At 37.7% G+C, this 18,344-nt stretch overlaps 1 protein-coding gene across 1 annotated transcript in view; it reads right to left on the reverse strand.

Moving 5' to 3' along the window:
- The window catches only part of PKHD1 (PKHD1 ciliary IPT domain containing fibrocystin/polyductin), a 477,374-nt gene that overhangs the window by 19,889 nt on the left and 439,141 nt on the right, over positions 1 to 18,344 (reverse strand). Inside the window, 4 exon segments of the mRNA XM_033217424.1 lie at positions 940 to 1,098; positions 7,210 to 7,317; positions 16,668 to 16,755; positions 17,731 to 17,866. Coding sequence (XP_033073315.1) covers positions 940 to 1,098; positions 7,210 to 7,317; positions 16,668 to 16,755; positions 17,731 to 17,866 — 491 coding nt within the window.

The raw sequence follows: 18,344 nt of genomic DNA on the forward strand, positions 1-18,344 counted from the left end.
CAGTGACTACAATTCTCCAGCTTTAAAAAATTAAAAAATAGCATCCACTTCTGGGAAATATTTAGGAACATACTTAATTTCTATGCTAAAAAAACAAAAACAAAAACAAAAAACACTAAGCCCTCTCCCATTTTAAAGGAGAAGATGACATTTTCCCCTGATTCTTTTTTAATTTTATTTATTTATTTATTTATTTATTTAGAGATAGAATTTCGCTCCTGTCACCTAGGCTGGAGTGCGATGGCGCAATCTCGGCTCACTGCAACCTCCACCACCTCCTGGGTTCAAGCAATTCTCCTGCCTCAGACTCCCGAGTAGCTGGGATTACAGGAGACTGCCACCATGCTCAGATAATTTTTGTATTTTTAGTAGAGATGGGGTTTCACCATGTTGGCCAGGCTGGTCTTGAAATCCTAACCTCAGGTGATCCACCCGCCTCGGCCTCTCAAAGTGCTGGTTTTCCCTGATTCTTTAACTCACTTTTTGAAGGCTCAACTGGCAATGGAGTATAGTGTTTCAGAGAATGCGATCTAGAGCCAAACTGCCTGGCTTCTTCATGATTTTGAGACCTTGGGCAGGTGACTTACCCTTTTTGTTCCTCTTTCTCTACATACATAATAACAGGCACAATATTTATCACCCTCCTCATTGGGTTGTTGTGCAGATTAAAGAAATTCCTTTATCTGAAGTGCTCAGAATGTGTTCCATGGTATTTAGTAAACATGAGGTTTTATGATTATTGCTATTATTACTCAAGATTAGGCAATCCTTTTCTCTAATGTATTAATTGAACAATTTGGCTTTGTGTAATTTTATATTTTAGAGAAGCTCACAAAAATTTGTCTTTGGGGAAAGAAAAAGAATCATTAATATGTTATGCATGATGACTTTTTTTTCAGAAATTTTCATTCCAAAATAAAAAAAAAAAAATCTACATACTTCTGCTTTTGCTTCTTTTAAGCCAACAGCACACCAGGCAGCTCAGAGCCAGCCATGAGGCCACAGAGGACAGGGAAGCAGCCAGGATGATGGTCGACTTCTCCTTCCTAGTCACAGGCAAGACAGCAAATGACTGGGATCGAGCTGTAAAATTGACTCCTATGGGGGGGAAAAGAAGACGTTTCAATGATATGTTAATAAGATGCTAATATAATTAAAATATAGTAAAAATAAATACATTTCTAATAGTATCTGTGACATAGCAGGTGTTCAATATATATTCATTGAATTTAATATATAAATAAATTATAAATCCAAGATTTATATTGCTAGAGAATCATGAGATTCCAACATTAACACATAACAGTTATTTCCAATTCTGTCAATTACTGATTAAGAATTCTTCCAATTCTCTCTTTTAATTTTCAGACCTACCTTCCATACCAATGCAAAATTTCAGCTTCTTTCACTCATGTTTCACTAATTAGAACAAAAATATTCTCAGCTCCAGAATGTGTGAAATTACTTGCTCTAATGTATGTATCTACTCAATACGTGCCATATGACACATCAAAACAGGGGCATAGGGACTCCTACTGCAGCACCAGATTGTCTTAGAGAGTTATGTGATCCGGAAAACTAGGAATAGAACAATGGCAGATAGAACCACTGGCCAGGAATGATGGGGCAAGATGGTATCCTCCTGTTGAGACGTCCAACTCTCTAAGAATTCATCTGAAACTCCTCCCATTTTTGGAGACAGAAAAATTTCTCATCCCGTTATTATTTATGAAATGAGGCATAAAATAATCTTAAAAAGAAAGTTACCTATCTTCATAAAAACCCATACACAAATGTTTATAGCAGCTCTATACATAGTAAAACCCAGGAACAACCTAAATGTCCTTTAGCAGGGGAATGGATAAACAAACTATGGTTTATCTAGACAAGGAAAACCACTCAGCCAAAAAAGAAAGAAAGGAAAGAAAAAAGAATATAAACAAACACACAACTGATAACCTGTAACAACTAGAATGAACATAAAAAGCATTATGCTGAGTAAGGGAAGCCCATCTCTGAATGGTACATACTTGTAGGATTCCATTCATATAACATTATAGAAAAGACAAAGCTATAGAGATAAAGGACAGATCAGTGGTTGCCAAGGATGAATGGTGGAGAAAGGCTATATGTATGTGAGGACAGATTTTTGGGGTGATGAAATGGTCCTTATCCTGACTGTGGGGATGGTTACATAGATCTATACATGTATTTGAATTAATAAAACCACATACAAAAATGTCAATTTTATAGTACATTAATTTTTAAAATAAATTGTTTGAAAACTTGCCTTTAGTTTTGGGGGTGATGAATATATTCATTATTCTAATCATGAAGATGCTTTCATGGGAGTAGACATGCATCAAAATGTATCAAATGGTATGCTTTAAATATGTTTATCATATGTCAATCATATCTCAATACAAACAGGTTTATTTTTGAAAAAACTTGCTTATGAACAGTTACAGCCAGCATTCTTAAAGCAGCTTATTCAAAACAAACAAGCAAACTTCAAACTTCTGCTTTCATCCACATAATTCAGGCAAAAAGAGTTTTTATTTTATGTACTCAAGGAAACACCATGTTTTTCTTTGCTGTGCTTTCACTGGGCTGAACCTGACAATTTTACTGGAAGTCACAGTCTTCAATCTCTTAACTTCTGACTGACTTGGTCCCAAAGCTACTAAAACAAAATCTCCTCTGTATACATCATATATCTGAGCCATATTTGGCTTGTTTGTTACCAATTAATTGCTTTTTATGGGCATATGAATAAGCTCAATCAGGCCTAGAGATGGGAGAATAGATTTTACTTGGGATTTACAGAAGTAAAAACTAAATTCTTTACACTTTTATCCATTTTTCAATGATTACTCAGTAATTGTTTACTTGATCAAGTTGATGTTACCAGTTCCCATTCTTAAGATATTTACAAGCTAGTAAATGAAATAAGATACACATAACAAACATTTGTTAAGCAAATCAGAATGTTACACATGCCACTAGAATAATGCAAATCAATTGCTTTGGATGTTTATTTTCCATTGATATGATTAGGGAAAGCATCCTGGAGGGGGAAGTATCTGAGGAGGCTTTGAAGGCTGTGCAAATAACTGAACAAAGACAGAGAGGAGAAAATAGCTATTGATACTTAGGAGACTCATGCAGGAAAATACTGGAACTTAACGCTAGAAGAATTTCAGACAAATCTTGATGGGCATTCAATATCAGGCAAAAGGACCTTGAGAACATTCTGAAGGCATGAAGTATCACAGAAGAAAAGATTCTTTTATATTTTTTCTAATAGAGAAAGAGTCTGTCTCTATTACCCAAACTTGAGTACAATGACTGGCACGATTATAGCTCACAGTAGCCCTGAACACCTGGGCTCATACGATTCTCCTGCTTCAGCCTGCCAGGTGGTTGGGACTGCAACCATGTGTCACCATGCCTGGCTAATTTTTTGTTAATTTATTGTAGAGGTGGGGTATTGCTATGTTGTCCAGGCTAGTGTTGAACTCCTGGTCTCAGGCTATCCTTCAGCCTTAGCCTCCCAAAGTGCCAGAATTACAGGCATGAGACACCCCACCCAGCCTAGAAAGGGAGATTCTAAACAGATAAGTGACATTAGCCACATAAAATATAGTCAGTCCATTTTTGTATAGAACACAAAATGACGGAGAAGCTAAAGTCAGGGCGACCAGGTGAAATTATCTAAATGCAAGGGTGGAAACCACTGGCTCTCAATTACCTTAGCAGCAGAACATTTTCTAAAACTGCAATCTTAAAAATAATCTGAACATATTCACTCATCCATAAACAAATATTTATTTGTAGCTATGATGCACCAGGCTTTACTACACCCTTGGGATATAATGCCAGACTAAGCAGAATCTCTGTCCCTTTGGAACTTTGGTCTCAGTGGAGGACCCAGCACACACACAGTAGACGAACAAATAAATACGTAGATACTATAAAGCCAGGGAGTGATAAGTTCATAAAGAAAACTAAAGTGAGTTTATGAGACAGAATGGCTGGAGGTGTGGGGAGGATTGGGGATGGTATAGACTGAGTGATCCAAAAGAGGCCTCTTTGAGGAGGAGATATTTGAGAAGAAATCTGAATGAGTTGAGTGAGCCATGTGAATTTCTGGAGGGAGAATATTCCAACCAAGGAATTGGCAACCACAGGTAGAGCTTCTCTGGTTAAGTGTATGTGTGGTGAAGGTGGTGGGGGGGATTTGTGGGTGATACCTGGTTACATTAATCTCTTCTCAGCCCAGCAGCCCCTGAGGGTCTCCTGAGAACCCCATGGCACCAAGAAATGTTCAGAAAAGCCACAGCCTACACCATAATGATAGTGAATATGGAAAGGCTGCCTACAAAGTCAGTACTACAAACTTACAGAAACCCTTATCTCTTGGCAGTGTCTAAGGAAGTTTAGAAGTGATAAATGAGCTGGATTTGATAACACATCAGACTTAAGAAGATTCCATAAATACTTGGGCAGATCTATTTTCTGTATTTCTAAAATAGGAATAATAATTTCTTCTTCTCTCTAAGATATTGGAGAGATGAGGGAAAATAGTGGAAATGATTGCAAATTCTCTGCTTGATTCATGAATGAATGAAACAACAGACCAGGCATGGGGACTCATGCCTGTAATGCTAGCATGAGCCCAGGGGGTTAAGGCCAGCCTGGGCAGCATAGTAAGATCCCATCTCTACCAAAAAATGAAATAAAATAAATTAGCTGGGTGTGGTGGCACACACATCTGTAGTCCCAGATACTTGGGAGGCTGAGGTAGGAGGATTACTTGAGCCTGGGAGGTCGAGACTGCAATGAGCCATGACTGAGCTGCACTCCAGCCTGGGTGCTAGGTGACAGAGTGAGACCCTCTCTAAAAATAACAACAACAACAACAACACACACACACACACACACACACACACACACAAAACCAAAAGAACCAACAATAACACAAAACAATGCTTAACAGACCTATTATTTTGAAGCCTGTTAGAAATAAGAAATTTCATTGATTGGCTGAAATGTGTGAATATACGCTGCTTTCCCAAACATTCTAACACTTGAAATTGATATACTTGGAAACAAGGAGTTACTCTCTGGACGCGTACCATTACTCAGTATGATGTCTATAAGGGGTCATAGAAGTGCATATCTTTACTATTTTTCCTTTCTTTTTATCCTCCATCTATTATATCCGAATTTAAACTTTTATAAATCTCATCTGAAAGAGTCTCATCTTATAGACTTGATCTTGAAAATTATGGAGAATAATTCAGTGAAAAACACTAAGGGAAAACTTTCCAGGTGATTCTTCAGTTAGTTGTTTTTACAGGCTGTCAGTAGAAACTACAATAAAGCAGTAGTCTACTAAGTGTGAACGCCAAGACCAGTTCAAAATTACAGGAGTTACCAAGAAGTTTCTGTCTCGCATTTGGTTTTACAACTTCTTCCTTAAAATAAACTTGATAACGTATTTGGTTAGTCTTAATTAATTACTGAGCTAATTAAAGGACAAAGGCCTTTTAAATGTCAGATAAATCGGGAACAAAATATGCATTCCTGCCTGTCTCACCCTTTAAAACATATCCGTTCAAAAACTCAAGCTTATGGCACAATGCCTGGGAACTGGGAATCCCACGGTCAAGGACACTACACATTTGTTATGAACCTGTACTTGTATCAGGACATTTTGACACACAGTGTGTGTAAATTGCTTATGTGACTTTATTCTTTTTAATAAGTATTTAAGCAATCATCCTCTGAAGTATAAATGTGACTTTCATAAAACATATAAAAAGCACTTGTCAACAGGTTATTTATCTCATTAATGAAGAAACCAGGAAGAACATGAAACTGGTTTTAACAGCATTTAAGAGATAATGATCATATAGCCAGGGAGCAATAATATTATCTGACTCCAGACGATAGTCTTTTTGTTAAAAAAATTCCAGGCTGGACGTGGTGGCTGACGCCTGTAATCCCAGCACTTAGGAAGGCGGAGGCAGGTGGATCAGGAGGTCAGGAATTCAAGTCCAGCCTGGCCAACATGGTGAAACCTTATTTCTACTAAAAATACAAAAATTAGCCAGGTGTGGTGGTGCATGCCTGTAATCCCAGCGACTCAGGGGGCTGAGGCAGAAGAATTGCTTGAATCTGGGAGGTGAAGGTTGCAGTGAGCCGAGATCGTGCCTCTGCACTCCAGCCTGTGTGACAGAGCGAGATTCCATCTCAAAAAAATAAAAATTAAAAAAATCCAAAACTTAGAATTAAAGGAAAAATGATTATGATTACAGATCTTATCAGTGTCATACTGGAACATTTTCAAAAGGCTCATTGAAAGTTTTATTAAGTTCTCTCAAACATAAATTTGTTTCACTTACTATTTATTATTTATTAGGACCCAGACATGTTTATTTGTAGAAGACTGACATGCTGAAACAATTTTTATACAGTTAAGGATGCAAATGATATCTGTAAACATCAGACTATCAAAATTTTGCTTTTATTGCCCTGTATCCATTGCAAACTTATTTCAACATTTCTTCCTGGGCTATATGATCACTATCTCCCAAATGCTCTTTTAATTAGTTTTCTTGTCTTCTGATTTCCTCATTAGTGAGTTAAATAACATGTTGACAAATGATCATTATATATTTTCAAGAGAGTCACATTTAATACATCAGAGGGTGTTTTTTTACATGTTTTGTCAAAAAGAACTGGATCAAATGCACAATTTACATACCCCTTATTCTGAAGTGCCACGATGTTGATGGGTATTGTCCCCATTTGGCAAGGGGTTGAGGAGGACAGGACCCAAAGTTAAAATTTCAACATCCCATGACTTTCTTTCTTATAAATTAACATTCTCCTATTAATATCCAACCAAATGTCATGTAAGTAAATAAAGGAAAAAAACAAGTAGAACACTGAAAGTAAATTTCAATGTTGAGAAGGAAATGTACATTTGGTTTCTTGCTCACCAGGAGTATCCTGAGATTTCCATTTTTACATGTGCTCTTTCTTCTCAAGCTTAATGATACAGTCAAGTGAATTTATTTTCTAAACTATGATGACTTCTTATTCATTATAGTAGCTATTCCCAAAAGGGAGAAAGGATTGTCTTCTAAAAAGAAAAAAGAAAAAGAAAAAAGAGAGTAAAAGCACATTGTATAAAATTACCTGGAGGAGAAGTGACAGTAAAAATAAAGTGCCAATTTGACCCAGAGATCAAGACTGCCAAGTTGTAGAAGCTCACATAACCATCTTGAGTTTCTGCCTGGGTGCACCCTTCAAAGAAGCACAAAATAAAAATTAGCTGTTTATTATCTAATCTAGAACATCATCTTCATGTCTGCTGTGAAGGCAGACATTTGGACAATAAAGGACAACTTTTTTTAACTCCAAGAGGTTACCTAATCCATCAGGTTTTTCTTAGTCAAGACTTAGAACCAAATGATCCAAGACAGTATAATAACAGTTAACATATACTGAAAGCTCACTATGCCTGACACTGTTCTTTATATACACGATTGCCTATAAACTACACAACAACCCTACAAAATATGCTATTATCAATATTCTAGCAATTAGGAAATAGGCTCACAAAAGACTAAATTACGTGGTACTGGGGTTACAGCCCAAATCTACCTGATTTCAAAGTTTCATTCTTTACAATATATTGGCTATATTATTATTAAATGTATAATATATAAAGAAAGAAATTCTATTATCTTTCTAGGTGGTCAGTTTCTACAGTCTGTCTTTCCTCTATTCAGGTTATCTGTAGTTTATATGGCAGCAGAGTTAGGCCAAGGGATTAGGACCACGGCAATCTATCAAATCATGACTGATAAAGCTACTCTGATTTAGCAACTTGAATTGCCTGAGCCTTGGCTTCCCTAACTAAAATGCAAACAAGACAAAACAAAACAAAAAAAACCTTGCATCCTCTAATAGTAGATCATCCATTTATAAAGTGAAAAAAGGCAGCTTAACTCAGTATCACATTCACAATACCATTAATCATCTTTTGACTCCACCATTCCTAAATTATGTTCCTAATTAACAGCTGCTAGACTTTACTCTGGAAATGTCGATATGATTGGCATGGTGGACAAAGGATTATGGAAGTGGTCTGAAAGTTTATAAGTTGGTTTGAGATCTCTAAGGCTGAAATGTGTCATAAAGATATAATATGCTTAGTGTTACATTTTTTAATTCAATTGCTTAATCTTTTTGTGAAAACACTGTCTTTCTTCATCAATTTTGCAGAGCTAACTAAAATTTCTTTTTTGAGAAACATCTTTTACTTCATCTCTTCTGAGTTCCAAAATAAATAAAATGCCAACTAAAATTAAAATAAATAAGCCAAGACTCAAATAAATGATAGGCGCCCAAGATAAATGCAGTTTATACTCTTTAAAACCTATATGCATCAAAATTATGGTCAATAAACTCTTGCAAACAATGAACTGCAGAGTACAGATGTTCAACATGAAATCATTTGCTGCAGTTTTTCCTTTGACAAACGTCCTTATTGTTCCCATCTTTGGAAGAATACAAAGCAGCATTTAATCGAAATGTATCCGTAGAGCACAGTGAGTTGGCCTCGTAGAACAGCCGCCAAATTGCCTAATGGAAAGTGCTTTAGTTCTAAATGGGTTTACTTTTGCGTTAAATACCAGCTTGCCTTAGAGATCTCTACAAAGATTCCCATATATATCTATGATATTCTCAGATTTGAAGCGTATGTGCCCAAAAGCTGAGGCAGTTGCTGCCAAGTACAGTACGTTACTCCAGGGTTCATCATATCTTCAGAATAGCTATGATGACATATACAAATGCAATTGACAGGCTCCCTGATCAAACTGGAATAAACAGTATACTGGCTGGAGGACTTGGGATGGGGTGGGGTGCTGGGCTCAAGCAACTTCGGAATTGATTACACAACTACCAGGAAATGATACCTGAATGGGTTTCTGCAGGATAAATAGTTTCTAAAATACCTTTGCAGCCCAAATTATCCCCACAGCTATCCCACTCACTCCTAGGTATGCATACTGGCAAACTGTTACATCATTTTTTTTTTTTTTTTTTTTTGAGACGGAGTCTTGCTCTTTCGCCCGGGCTGGAGTGCAGTGGCCGGATCTCAGCTCACTGCAAGCTCCGCCTCCCGGGTTTTACGCCATTCTCCTGCCTCAGCCTCCGGAGTAGCTGGGACTACAGGCGCCCGCCACCTCGCCCGGCTAGTTTTTTGTATTTTTAATAGAGACGGGGTTTCACCGTGTTAGCCAGGATGGTCTCGATCTCCTGACCTCGTGATCCGCCCGTCTCGGCCTCCCAAAGTGCTGGGATTACAGGCTTGAGCCACCGCGCCCGGCCTGTTACATCATTAATGTTGAGATGTTATCTTTAAAAGTATTAAGGACTTTTTTTGTGCAACTATGATCCATAAATGTTAAAGGATATTGAAGACCTGTAAATAATTGTCCTTGAGTATATAAATTCACTTTTTATAATAGGTTGTAACTGGCTTTTCACTGAGGAGGGTCTACTAAAGAAAAAAGAACATGAAGTTAAATTGCAGAACAAAAGATTTAGAGGAGATATACAGATATGGTTTTGTTGTTGTTATTTTGTTTTTCTCCAGGAAATACTTACAGTAAGTTAGATAATCTATCCCAAATGCTTTTGGTACATTCTTTCTGAAGTTAAAAAGTAGTATTTCATAATGGCTTCAAGAGAAACTTTCAATCATATAAAATAGGGTATTTTGGTGACATGGGTATGCTAAAAGCAGAAAACTACATGTGATTTCTTCCCTACTTCATGACTCACACACATAAAAAATGTGTGTATATAAGACACCTTCAGAATAGTCCTCACACATTCCCATTGGATCTCTTAAAAAAGGTAATAGTGACAATATTGATCCAAGTGAGCTAGTTGGCTTGAGTGTGGCTTGGTGTCTATGAAATAAAAGAGTAAATGTTATCTCATCTCACACCAGTTAGAATGGCAATCATTAAAAAGTCAGAAAACAACAGATGCTGGAGAGGATGTAGAGAAATAGTAACACTTTTACATTGTTGGTGGGAGTGTAAATTAGTTCAACCATTGTGGAAGACAGTGTGGTGATTCCTCAAGGACCTAGAACCAGAAATACCATTTGATCCAGCAATCCCATTACTGGGTATATATCCAAAGGAATATAAATCATTCTACTATAAAGACACATGCACATGTATTTTTATTGCAGCACTATTCACAATAGCAAAGACTCGGAACCAACCCCAATGCCCATCAGTGATAGACTGGATTAAGAAAATGTGGCACACATACACTATGGAACACTGTGCTGCCATAAAAAAGAATTAATGTCCTTTGCAGGGACATGGATAAAACTGGAAACCATCATTCTCAGCAAACTAACACAGGAACAGAAAACCAAACATTGCATGTTCTCACGTGGGAGAAGTGGGAGTTGAACAATGAGAACGTATGGGCACAGGGAGGGGAACATCACACACAAGGGCCTGTCAGGGGGTGGGGAGCAAGGGGGAAGGATAGCATTAGGAGAAATACCTAATGTAAATGATAGGTTGATGGGTGCAGCAAACCACCATGGCACATGTATACCTATGTAACAAACGTGCATGTTCTGCACATGTATCCCAGAATTTAAAGTATAATAACAGATAGATAGATAGATAGATAGATAGATAGATAGATAGATAGATAGAAAAAGAGTAAGTAGTTTCATGCCTCATTCACTTTGCATGGCCACAACATGATTCTAAGCTGGTGGGGTATGACATCCTTAAGGTTACTGAAAGAAAAATAATGAAAGATGAGGTGCAATAAGTGTCAGGAGTGGAACAAAGTAAAATATAAAGTCTCAGAAGGTATGATACAGGAGAAGGTATGGAGAATAGGTACTGGAGCATGGAGCATAAGTAAGGTACTGGGTATGAATAATGTGCAAAGTGTGGCAAGGTACAGAGTATAAGTAAGTAAGGTATGGACTATGGGTTAGAAATGAAGTGTGAGTAAGGGTCTGAAGAATATATAAAGTATGGAATATAAGTAAGGTATAGACTATGGGTAAGGTATGGAGTGTGAATAAGGCATGGAGTATGTGTAATTTATGGAATATGGGCAAGGTAGTAGGTATGGTAATGTATGAAGTATGGCAAGGTATGGGATATAAGTAAGGGATGGGCCAGGCACGGTGGTTCACGCCTGTAATCCCGACACTTTGGGAGGCCGATGGGGGCGAATCACCTGAGGTCAGGAGTTCAAGACCAGTTTGGCCAACATGGCAAAACTCCACCTCAACTAAAAATAGAAAAATTTTAGCCAGTCGTGGTGGTGGGCATCTGTAATTCCAGCTACTCAGGAGGCTAAGAGAGTAGAATCGCTTGAACCCGGGAGGCAGAAGTTGCAGTGTACTGAGATCGCACCATGCACTCCAGCCTGGGTAACAGAGCCAGACTCTGCCTCAAAAAAAAAAAGTAAGGTATGGACTATACATAGGGTATGGAGTATAAGTAGGGTCCTAGGTATGGATAAGGTATGGAGGAGCAATATAAGGCATGAGTGTGAGTATGGTTTGGAGTATGGGTAAGGAATAGAAGAACATGGTAACGTATGGAGTAGACAATGGGGAGGTGAGTTCCAGTATTCATGTGAGAGTATCTGTTGTAAATATTACTAGAACATGAAAAAAAGCTAAAAATTAATATTTTATGCTGCTGTATTATTTTAAGATCAGAAGGTGAGTGACTGTTACATATCCTAAGCGCTTTCTATACCAAAATGCCAACAGTAGCAAAATGGCACTGAAAAATGAACAGAATGACAGCATCAAAACAGGCAGTTTGGAATGCAATTCTGAATGTTTCATCTTCACAGTGGGCAACCTTGGATAAATTCACTTCATTTTCTTACTTTCTTAATGACATGCCTTGTGTCTGCAAATCTGTACAAGGACCATTCTGGTCTGTCCTCATTCCTTGGGATTTTAAACCCAAGAAGTTTCTAACTGTACTGCTCACATTTAAAAAAAAATAAATAAATGACCAGGAGCGAAAATACGAGTTAGCCACACAGGTGTTACTTTCAACAAAGTGAACAAAAGATAGATTGTGTAAGTGGAAGGGAAAGTCTGGAGAGTCTATGGGGAGATTCTGACAAAATATGCAACATTACCTGGGCCTTTAAATTTGGATTGTATAAAGAGAACGTGGAGAGGGTACTGACGGGAGCAAGACCTCGAAATTTGGTAGAAAATTATTTTTGTGGACAGGCTGAAAACATTCAGAGTCTTGTTGTTTTGTTTTAATTATTTTATTTTATTTTAAATTCCGGGATACATGTAGAGAACATGCAGGTTACACAGGTAAACGTGTGCCGTGGTGGTTTGCTGCACCTATCAACCCATCACCTAGGTATTAAGCCCCACATGCATTATGTTCCCTGTGTCCATGTGTTCTCACTGGAAAACATTTGGCGTCTTAATAAGTAAGTAGATAGAGTAAAGAAATTACAGGTCAAAATAGTAAAAAGTCAAATTGAAAAGAGAGTGGGAAAACTTATTGTTCTAATAAGAAAGCAATAAGCCGAAGCAAGCTTTAAAAAGTAAGGGTTTTGAAGCTAAGAAATGTTTAATCACGAGATGTCAATTGTCCTCCTTAAGAGAATTTTTAGAAGGGGATAATTTCATTTTCTGGAATCGATGAGGTGTAGCTTTGCCAGAAACAAAATGTATAAGCTAAATTAAACGGTGACATTAAAAAAAAACTGAGATCTGAGATTAATTCATTGAAAACATCATCAAATGATTATTCATTAACTTGGAGACTTTATTACAACAATTTTATATGTTTCTTAAGAGACAAATAACAAAAAATTAAGGAACAATGTCATCAGAAAAGGTAGGCAGTGTGCACCATATGATAGAAATGGTTTTAGGCCAATAATAAATGCAATTAAAAGACAAGGCACATCTATGATTGACTTATGCCTATCTATTTGAACATTTCGTATATTTTATGGGAACCACCTGAATGAGCTTAGACTCATAGCAAGAGTAGAGTAAGAAATAACTGTAAAATCGTGGCCTATTCTTGGAAGTCAGTGATTTTGCAGGTAGGCTGATGTTTGAACTGGCACATGAGTCATTTCCAAGACTGAAAAAAACATTTTGACAACACAAAACCAACAGAAATGCCTTACCTGATTCATGAGGTGCACAGGAAATTGGATAAGCTGATTTTGTTTTGTTTTGTTTTGTTTTGTTTTGTTTTGTTTTGAGATGGAGTCTCACTCTGTCACCAGGCTGGAATGCAGAGGGCGATCTTGGCTTACTGCAACCTCCACCTCCCGGGTTCAAGCAATTCTCCTGCCTCAGCCGCTTGAGTAGCTGGGACTACAGGCACGTGCCACCATCCCCAGCTAATTTTTGTAATTTTAGTAGAGACAGGGTTTCACTATGTTGGCCAAGATGGTCTTGATCTCTTGACCTTGTGATCTGCTTGCCTTGGCTTCCCAAAGCGCTGTGATTACAGGTGTGAGCCACCATGCCTGGCCCATAAACCGAATTTTTGAAGAGTGGTAAACACATCCTCAAATTTGCATAAGAATGGAGATATTTGGCCAATTATACAAAAGTACATACACACAATATCAATTTATAATTTTCAGTGATTTATTGGTATGAAACTTCCTTTCAATGTGTTACTGCCAAATCTCAAAGGATGCATCATTATAATTACAATACTAACTGCATAAAAAGCCAGTGCTTGAAATCACACTTCTAGAAAGAAGGATTTGCAAAAGTTAACAAGATTTCCTACTTATTCCCCTATTATAATATGCAAATATCATGGTAATAATAGATAACTGTGCTTAAAACAAATAACTGTTATTTTCTTTTTTAAAAAATTTTACCGTTATTGATATATATCTCTTTGTATAGTATGCATATTTTGAAACATTATTTTCTTTTTTCTTTTTTTCTTGAGACAGAGTCTTGCTCTGTCACCCAGGCTAGAGTGCAGTGGCACCATCTTGGCTCACTGAAACCTCTGCCTCCTGGGTTCAAGTGATTCTCATGCCTCAGCTTCCCAAGTAGCCGGGATTACGGGTGTGCGCCCACCATGCCCTGCTAATTTTTGTATTTTTAGTAGAGACGGGGTTTCACCATGTTGGCCAGCCTGGTGTCAAATGCCTGACCTCAAGTGATCTAGCTGCCTTAGCCTCCCAAGGTGCTGGGATTACAGGAACAAGCCACCGTGCCCAGCCTGAAAACATTATTTTCAAATCACATTTGAAATCACAAAGAATTTATCAATTCTTTCTCATCTAAAATAGCAACACAATATTTAGTGCAGAGATTTGCTTGAGCCCTAGCTCTTGGTCAGAATTATTCAACAATTCTGAATTCAAGGAGTCAAGAGAAATCCATTGGCTCTATTCTTTTACTGGGACCCTATAAGGATTTTTGAAAACTGTCTGATGTAGAAGTTGTGGGGAAGGGAGTGAATGCTTTCCTTTCTGAGGATATTTTCCATCTACCTTAAAAATCATTTTTAATCCGTTTGAATTCTTGGGACACTTTTTAAATTTTCTCATTGAAACTAGTGGGCGAGATTAAAGAAATTTAACAGATCCTCTTTTTCAGACTGTTGTAATCTCTGGCTCTCTATCCAAATATAGGAGATGATTTTAAAATGTTCCACTGAACCCTCCTATTCTAGGTTATATCAGGTTGACATAAAATGAATTTCTCTTCACCTCAAGGTGAAGCCCAGACTTGGACTGTAATATTGTGCATGATAGAGACTCCCTCCAGTAAGAATGAAATACACAACCCTACCCATGGGCAGAGGAAGAATTTCAAGGTGCTGTGATCACTGTGAGGCCGCCTGTGCAGAGAGGCAACCCCTATGCATGAAGGGTTTGAGGCTGTCAGTCAAGATCTACGTGTTGGGAGATTGACTGCACACAATAGGGAGAAGGCTCCTGGTAGGAAGCATGATTAATAATTTATGGGTTATGTTGGAGGGAGGCAGGTAAGAGGAAAAAAACTCTCTTGTGACACCTGGAACACAAACTATATTAATTGTAAAACAGAACCTCTTGCGTTTGCTGCCTTAAAACCGAAATCAAAAGGGCCTGAGTCTTAATTTGGCCCAGCAGCCAGGTTGTACTTACCTTTTCGTGTTTCTCATCATAAAAACTCTTGCTTTTTGCTCCCGATCCAGTCTTCCCCATTTCAGTAAATAACACCAATATCCACCCAATATAACGAAATCAAAACCTAAAAGTTGTCCTTAAGTCCTTGTTTTCTTTACTCCCAGTAGATTCTGCTGATTCAACTTTTGAAAGACATTCTGAATTAATCCACTTGTGATCTCCACCATCTCTTGCCTGGCCTTTTGCAATCACTTTTTAACTGGCTCAGGAGGTTCACTCTTGAGGTTCTCTAATCTACCCTTCACAGAGCAGGGTGGTCCTCTAAACATGCAAGTCAGACCTTGGAACTGGCCTGCTTAAAACCCTCCAATGGCTCCTCATCTCATGGAGAGTGCAGCCCAAACTCCCCATCGTGGTCCCCAAAGTCCTCTGTTGTCTGTCTGGCTCCAGCACCTCCCTCACTTTACCTCTTTCCTTGATCTCCCTTAGTCATGAGGCTCCTTTGTCTTAATTCTGTTTCGCAAACACATTCTCCTTAACATATTTCCTGTGGATAACATATCGTACTGTTTTACAACCTAAAAACACAATGATTGAACTATTTCGTAAAAAAGAAATACGTGCCTCTTTGAGTAGGGCGTATTTCAATGGTTTTGTGTGTGAGGGGTTTAGATAGGAACTTAGAATTCAGAAACTATTTTTCCCATAAAAACCATGTTATACCTGCTTGCTTCTCTCTAGACCAGGCCCTAAAATGCACATTCTTAGGTCCTTCTGCAGAATATGTAGCCAACCTATCTTGGGCCTAGTAGAAATCTGCATTTTAAATAGATTTTCATATAAACAAGCTTCAAGGAAAGTAAGTGGAGTTGGCAGTGGTTCTGGGATAGAACAGGAAGGCAAAAGAGGATAGACAAAGATCAAAAGGAGAAAAACTAACTCTGAGGGCTGCTATGGGTCAGATGCTTTTGCATTTATCATCACATTTATTCTTCATACTACTGAGAGCAAGTCTTTCTATTTCCCCATAGAAATCATATTATACTTGGTAAATTGCTCCCCGGCCCAGTCCATAATACTGTACCAAACAAGGGTGTGTCACGGGGGCACTGAGTGGATTGTAGAAAACCTAGGATTTGATACTCACCCAAAAACGCCATGCACTTTTCCTTACACTGCCTTAAGGATACAGATATGTTGAAAACGCTTTATTGTGAAAGGGAAGGGAGAGAAAAGGTGGTGACTTTAGGATTTCCTGCCAGCCTAATCTTTCTTTTCACAGACACTGACACTGTAGATTAGGGATGAAGGAGTTTCCTTCCAAATTACTGAAGAAATTCAGTATTATCAATTTTGCTATGAATTCCTAATGGGGGTAAATATTTTATCTGCAGATAAAGTGGTAACAGATACCTGAAATTTACAGATACTTTACCTACCTTTTAGCACTGAGTCTGATGCTCCTTCCAGGGAAGCTGAAATTGTCCATGGCTCTGAAGGGGGCCCCAGGGACTCCACTCTTCGGTTCTAGAAATGGGAATAGGAGGAAGGAGAAAGAAAAAGTTGGATTCAGAAGAGAATTTTGTGAAGTTAGAAAAGAAGATGATTCAGATACATGCTTTTATAAAGAACATATTCAGTAGAAATAAAGGAAAGAAAGTGATAAATAAATGTTGTCTTTCTCATGTTAAGAATATATCAGAATTAACTTATATATGAGTAATGAAATTATTGCAAGACAAGTGACAAGTTGGGGCAGAACAGTGAGGAGAGGAAAGGAAAACTATGTTTATAGAAAAGAATGGTACTATGTGCTGAAGGTTCATAAGAAAGGAAAGGTAAAGAGAAGAAAACAGGAGAGAGCTGGGTGAGTGCCAGACTAGATCAAAGTTTACAGGATTCCAAGTGTGGACCTCAGTGCCACAGATTTCTCTCTGCAAACATGTCAGGGGATGCATTTGTAAGTAGGAGAAAGCCAATTCAACAATCATAGTTCACTGTGAATTTTGTAAATACTGAAAAGATAAAATAGAATCAGGACACAAAGCCTGAAATTAGAATTAAGCACAGAAACTTCTTGTTTTACTTAACCACATATAAGAGAGATTATTTAAAAAAAAATAAAACTGTAATGTATCTATAATATCATAAGTTCCTTCATTAGCATATGAAAAACTTCTTCAGATGTAGATCTACTTCTTTGTGAAGGCTAGATTTCAGAGAAAATGTGACAGACCTACTTTAAGAATTTGGTTGGGGAGGAAAAGTATCAGAATTTTATTTTTACCCTTGATCAAATTCTGAATGTCCAGAGAAAACAGAAGGAAGGCAGGCTGTGAAGTGGAAGGAAAATGTGAAAGTAGTGAGAAGCTCTTAAGTGCAACAAACTGCACACAGTGGGCACTCTGTAAATGTGTATCAATGATGACACACTCTAAAAGACAGACTGAATGCTACATGCTACTTAGCTCTAAAGACAGCTTGCTTCCTGTGAAACATTACCTGCTCATCCAAAAATACCAATTGTGGCTGCACTGGAAGCTCATTTCCCACTTCTCCATCTGAAGGCTGGACTAGGACGGAAAGTGCATAGGGCCGAATATATATCAAGTTCCCAGTTTTAAAACTGCTTGAATTTCTGGCAGATATAAAAACAAACAAAATACATCCTTGGGATTACACATATCCCTATGGCAGCAATTTTCCACAATCCATTATTACCAGTGAAAATATTTGCATTTGTCTGTGTTTCTAGAAAATAATACACTGTGTAGTGAACATGGCTTTATAGCAAAGGTTAATTAGGTATGTATTTGATATGTTTTCTTAGCTATAATGAAAATGGACTAGGTGGTAGGGAAAATCACAAATTATGAGTGTATATTTTTATCATCATTTATTAAAATCAGTCAAAAAATAAAAGTCTCAGTGAAAATTAGCCTCAAACTAATATGCATAATAATAATAAAAGCCTCAGACTAAAATGAGAGGACATGGACACGTCCAATAGTAAGCTATTAAATCAGCTTTCCCAAATAATGCCCTGATTTGTAGGTGTGTTCCAATTCCATGATATAAATACTACCACCATAGCTAATTCCAAGATGACAAGATAA

Source organism: Trachypithecus francoisi, unplaced genomic scaffold (genome assembly GCF_009764315.1).
Source record: "Trachypithecus francoisi isolate TF-2019V2 unplaced genomic scaffold, Tfra_2.0 Lachesis_group10, whole genome shotgun sequence".
NCBI lineage: Eukaryota > Metazoa > Chordata > Mammalia > Primates > Cercopithecidae > Trachypithecus > Trachypithecus francoisi.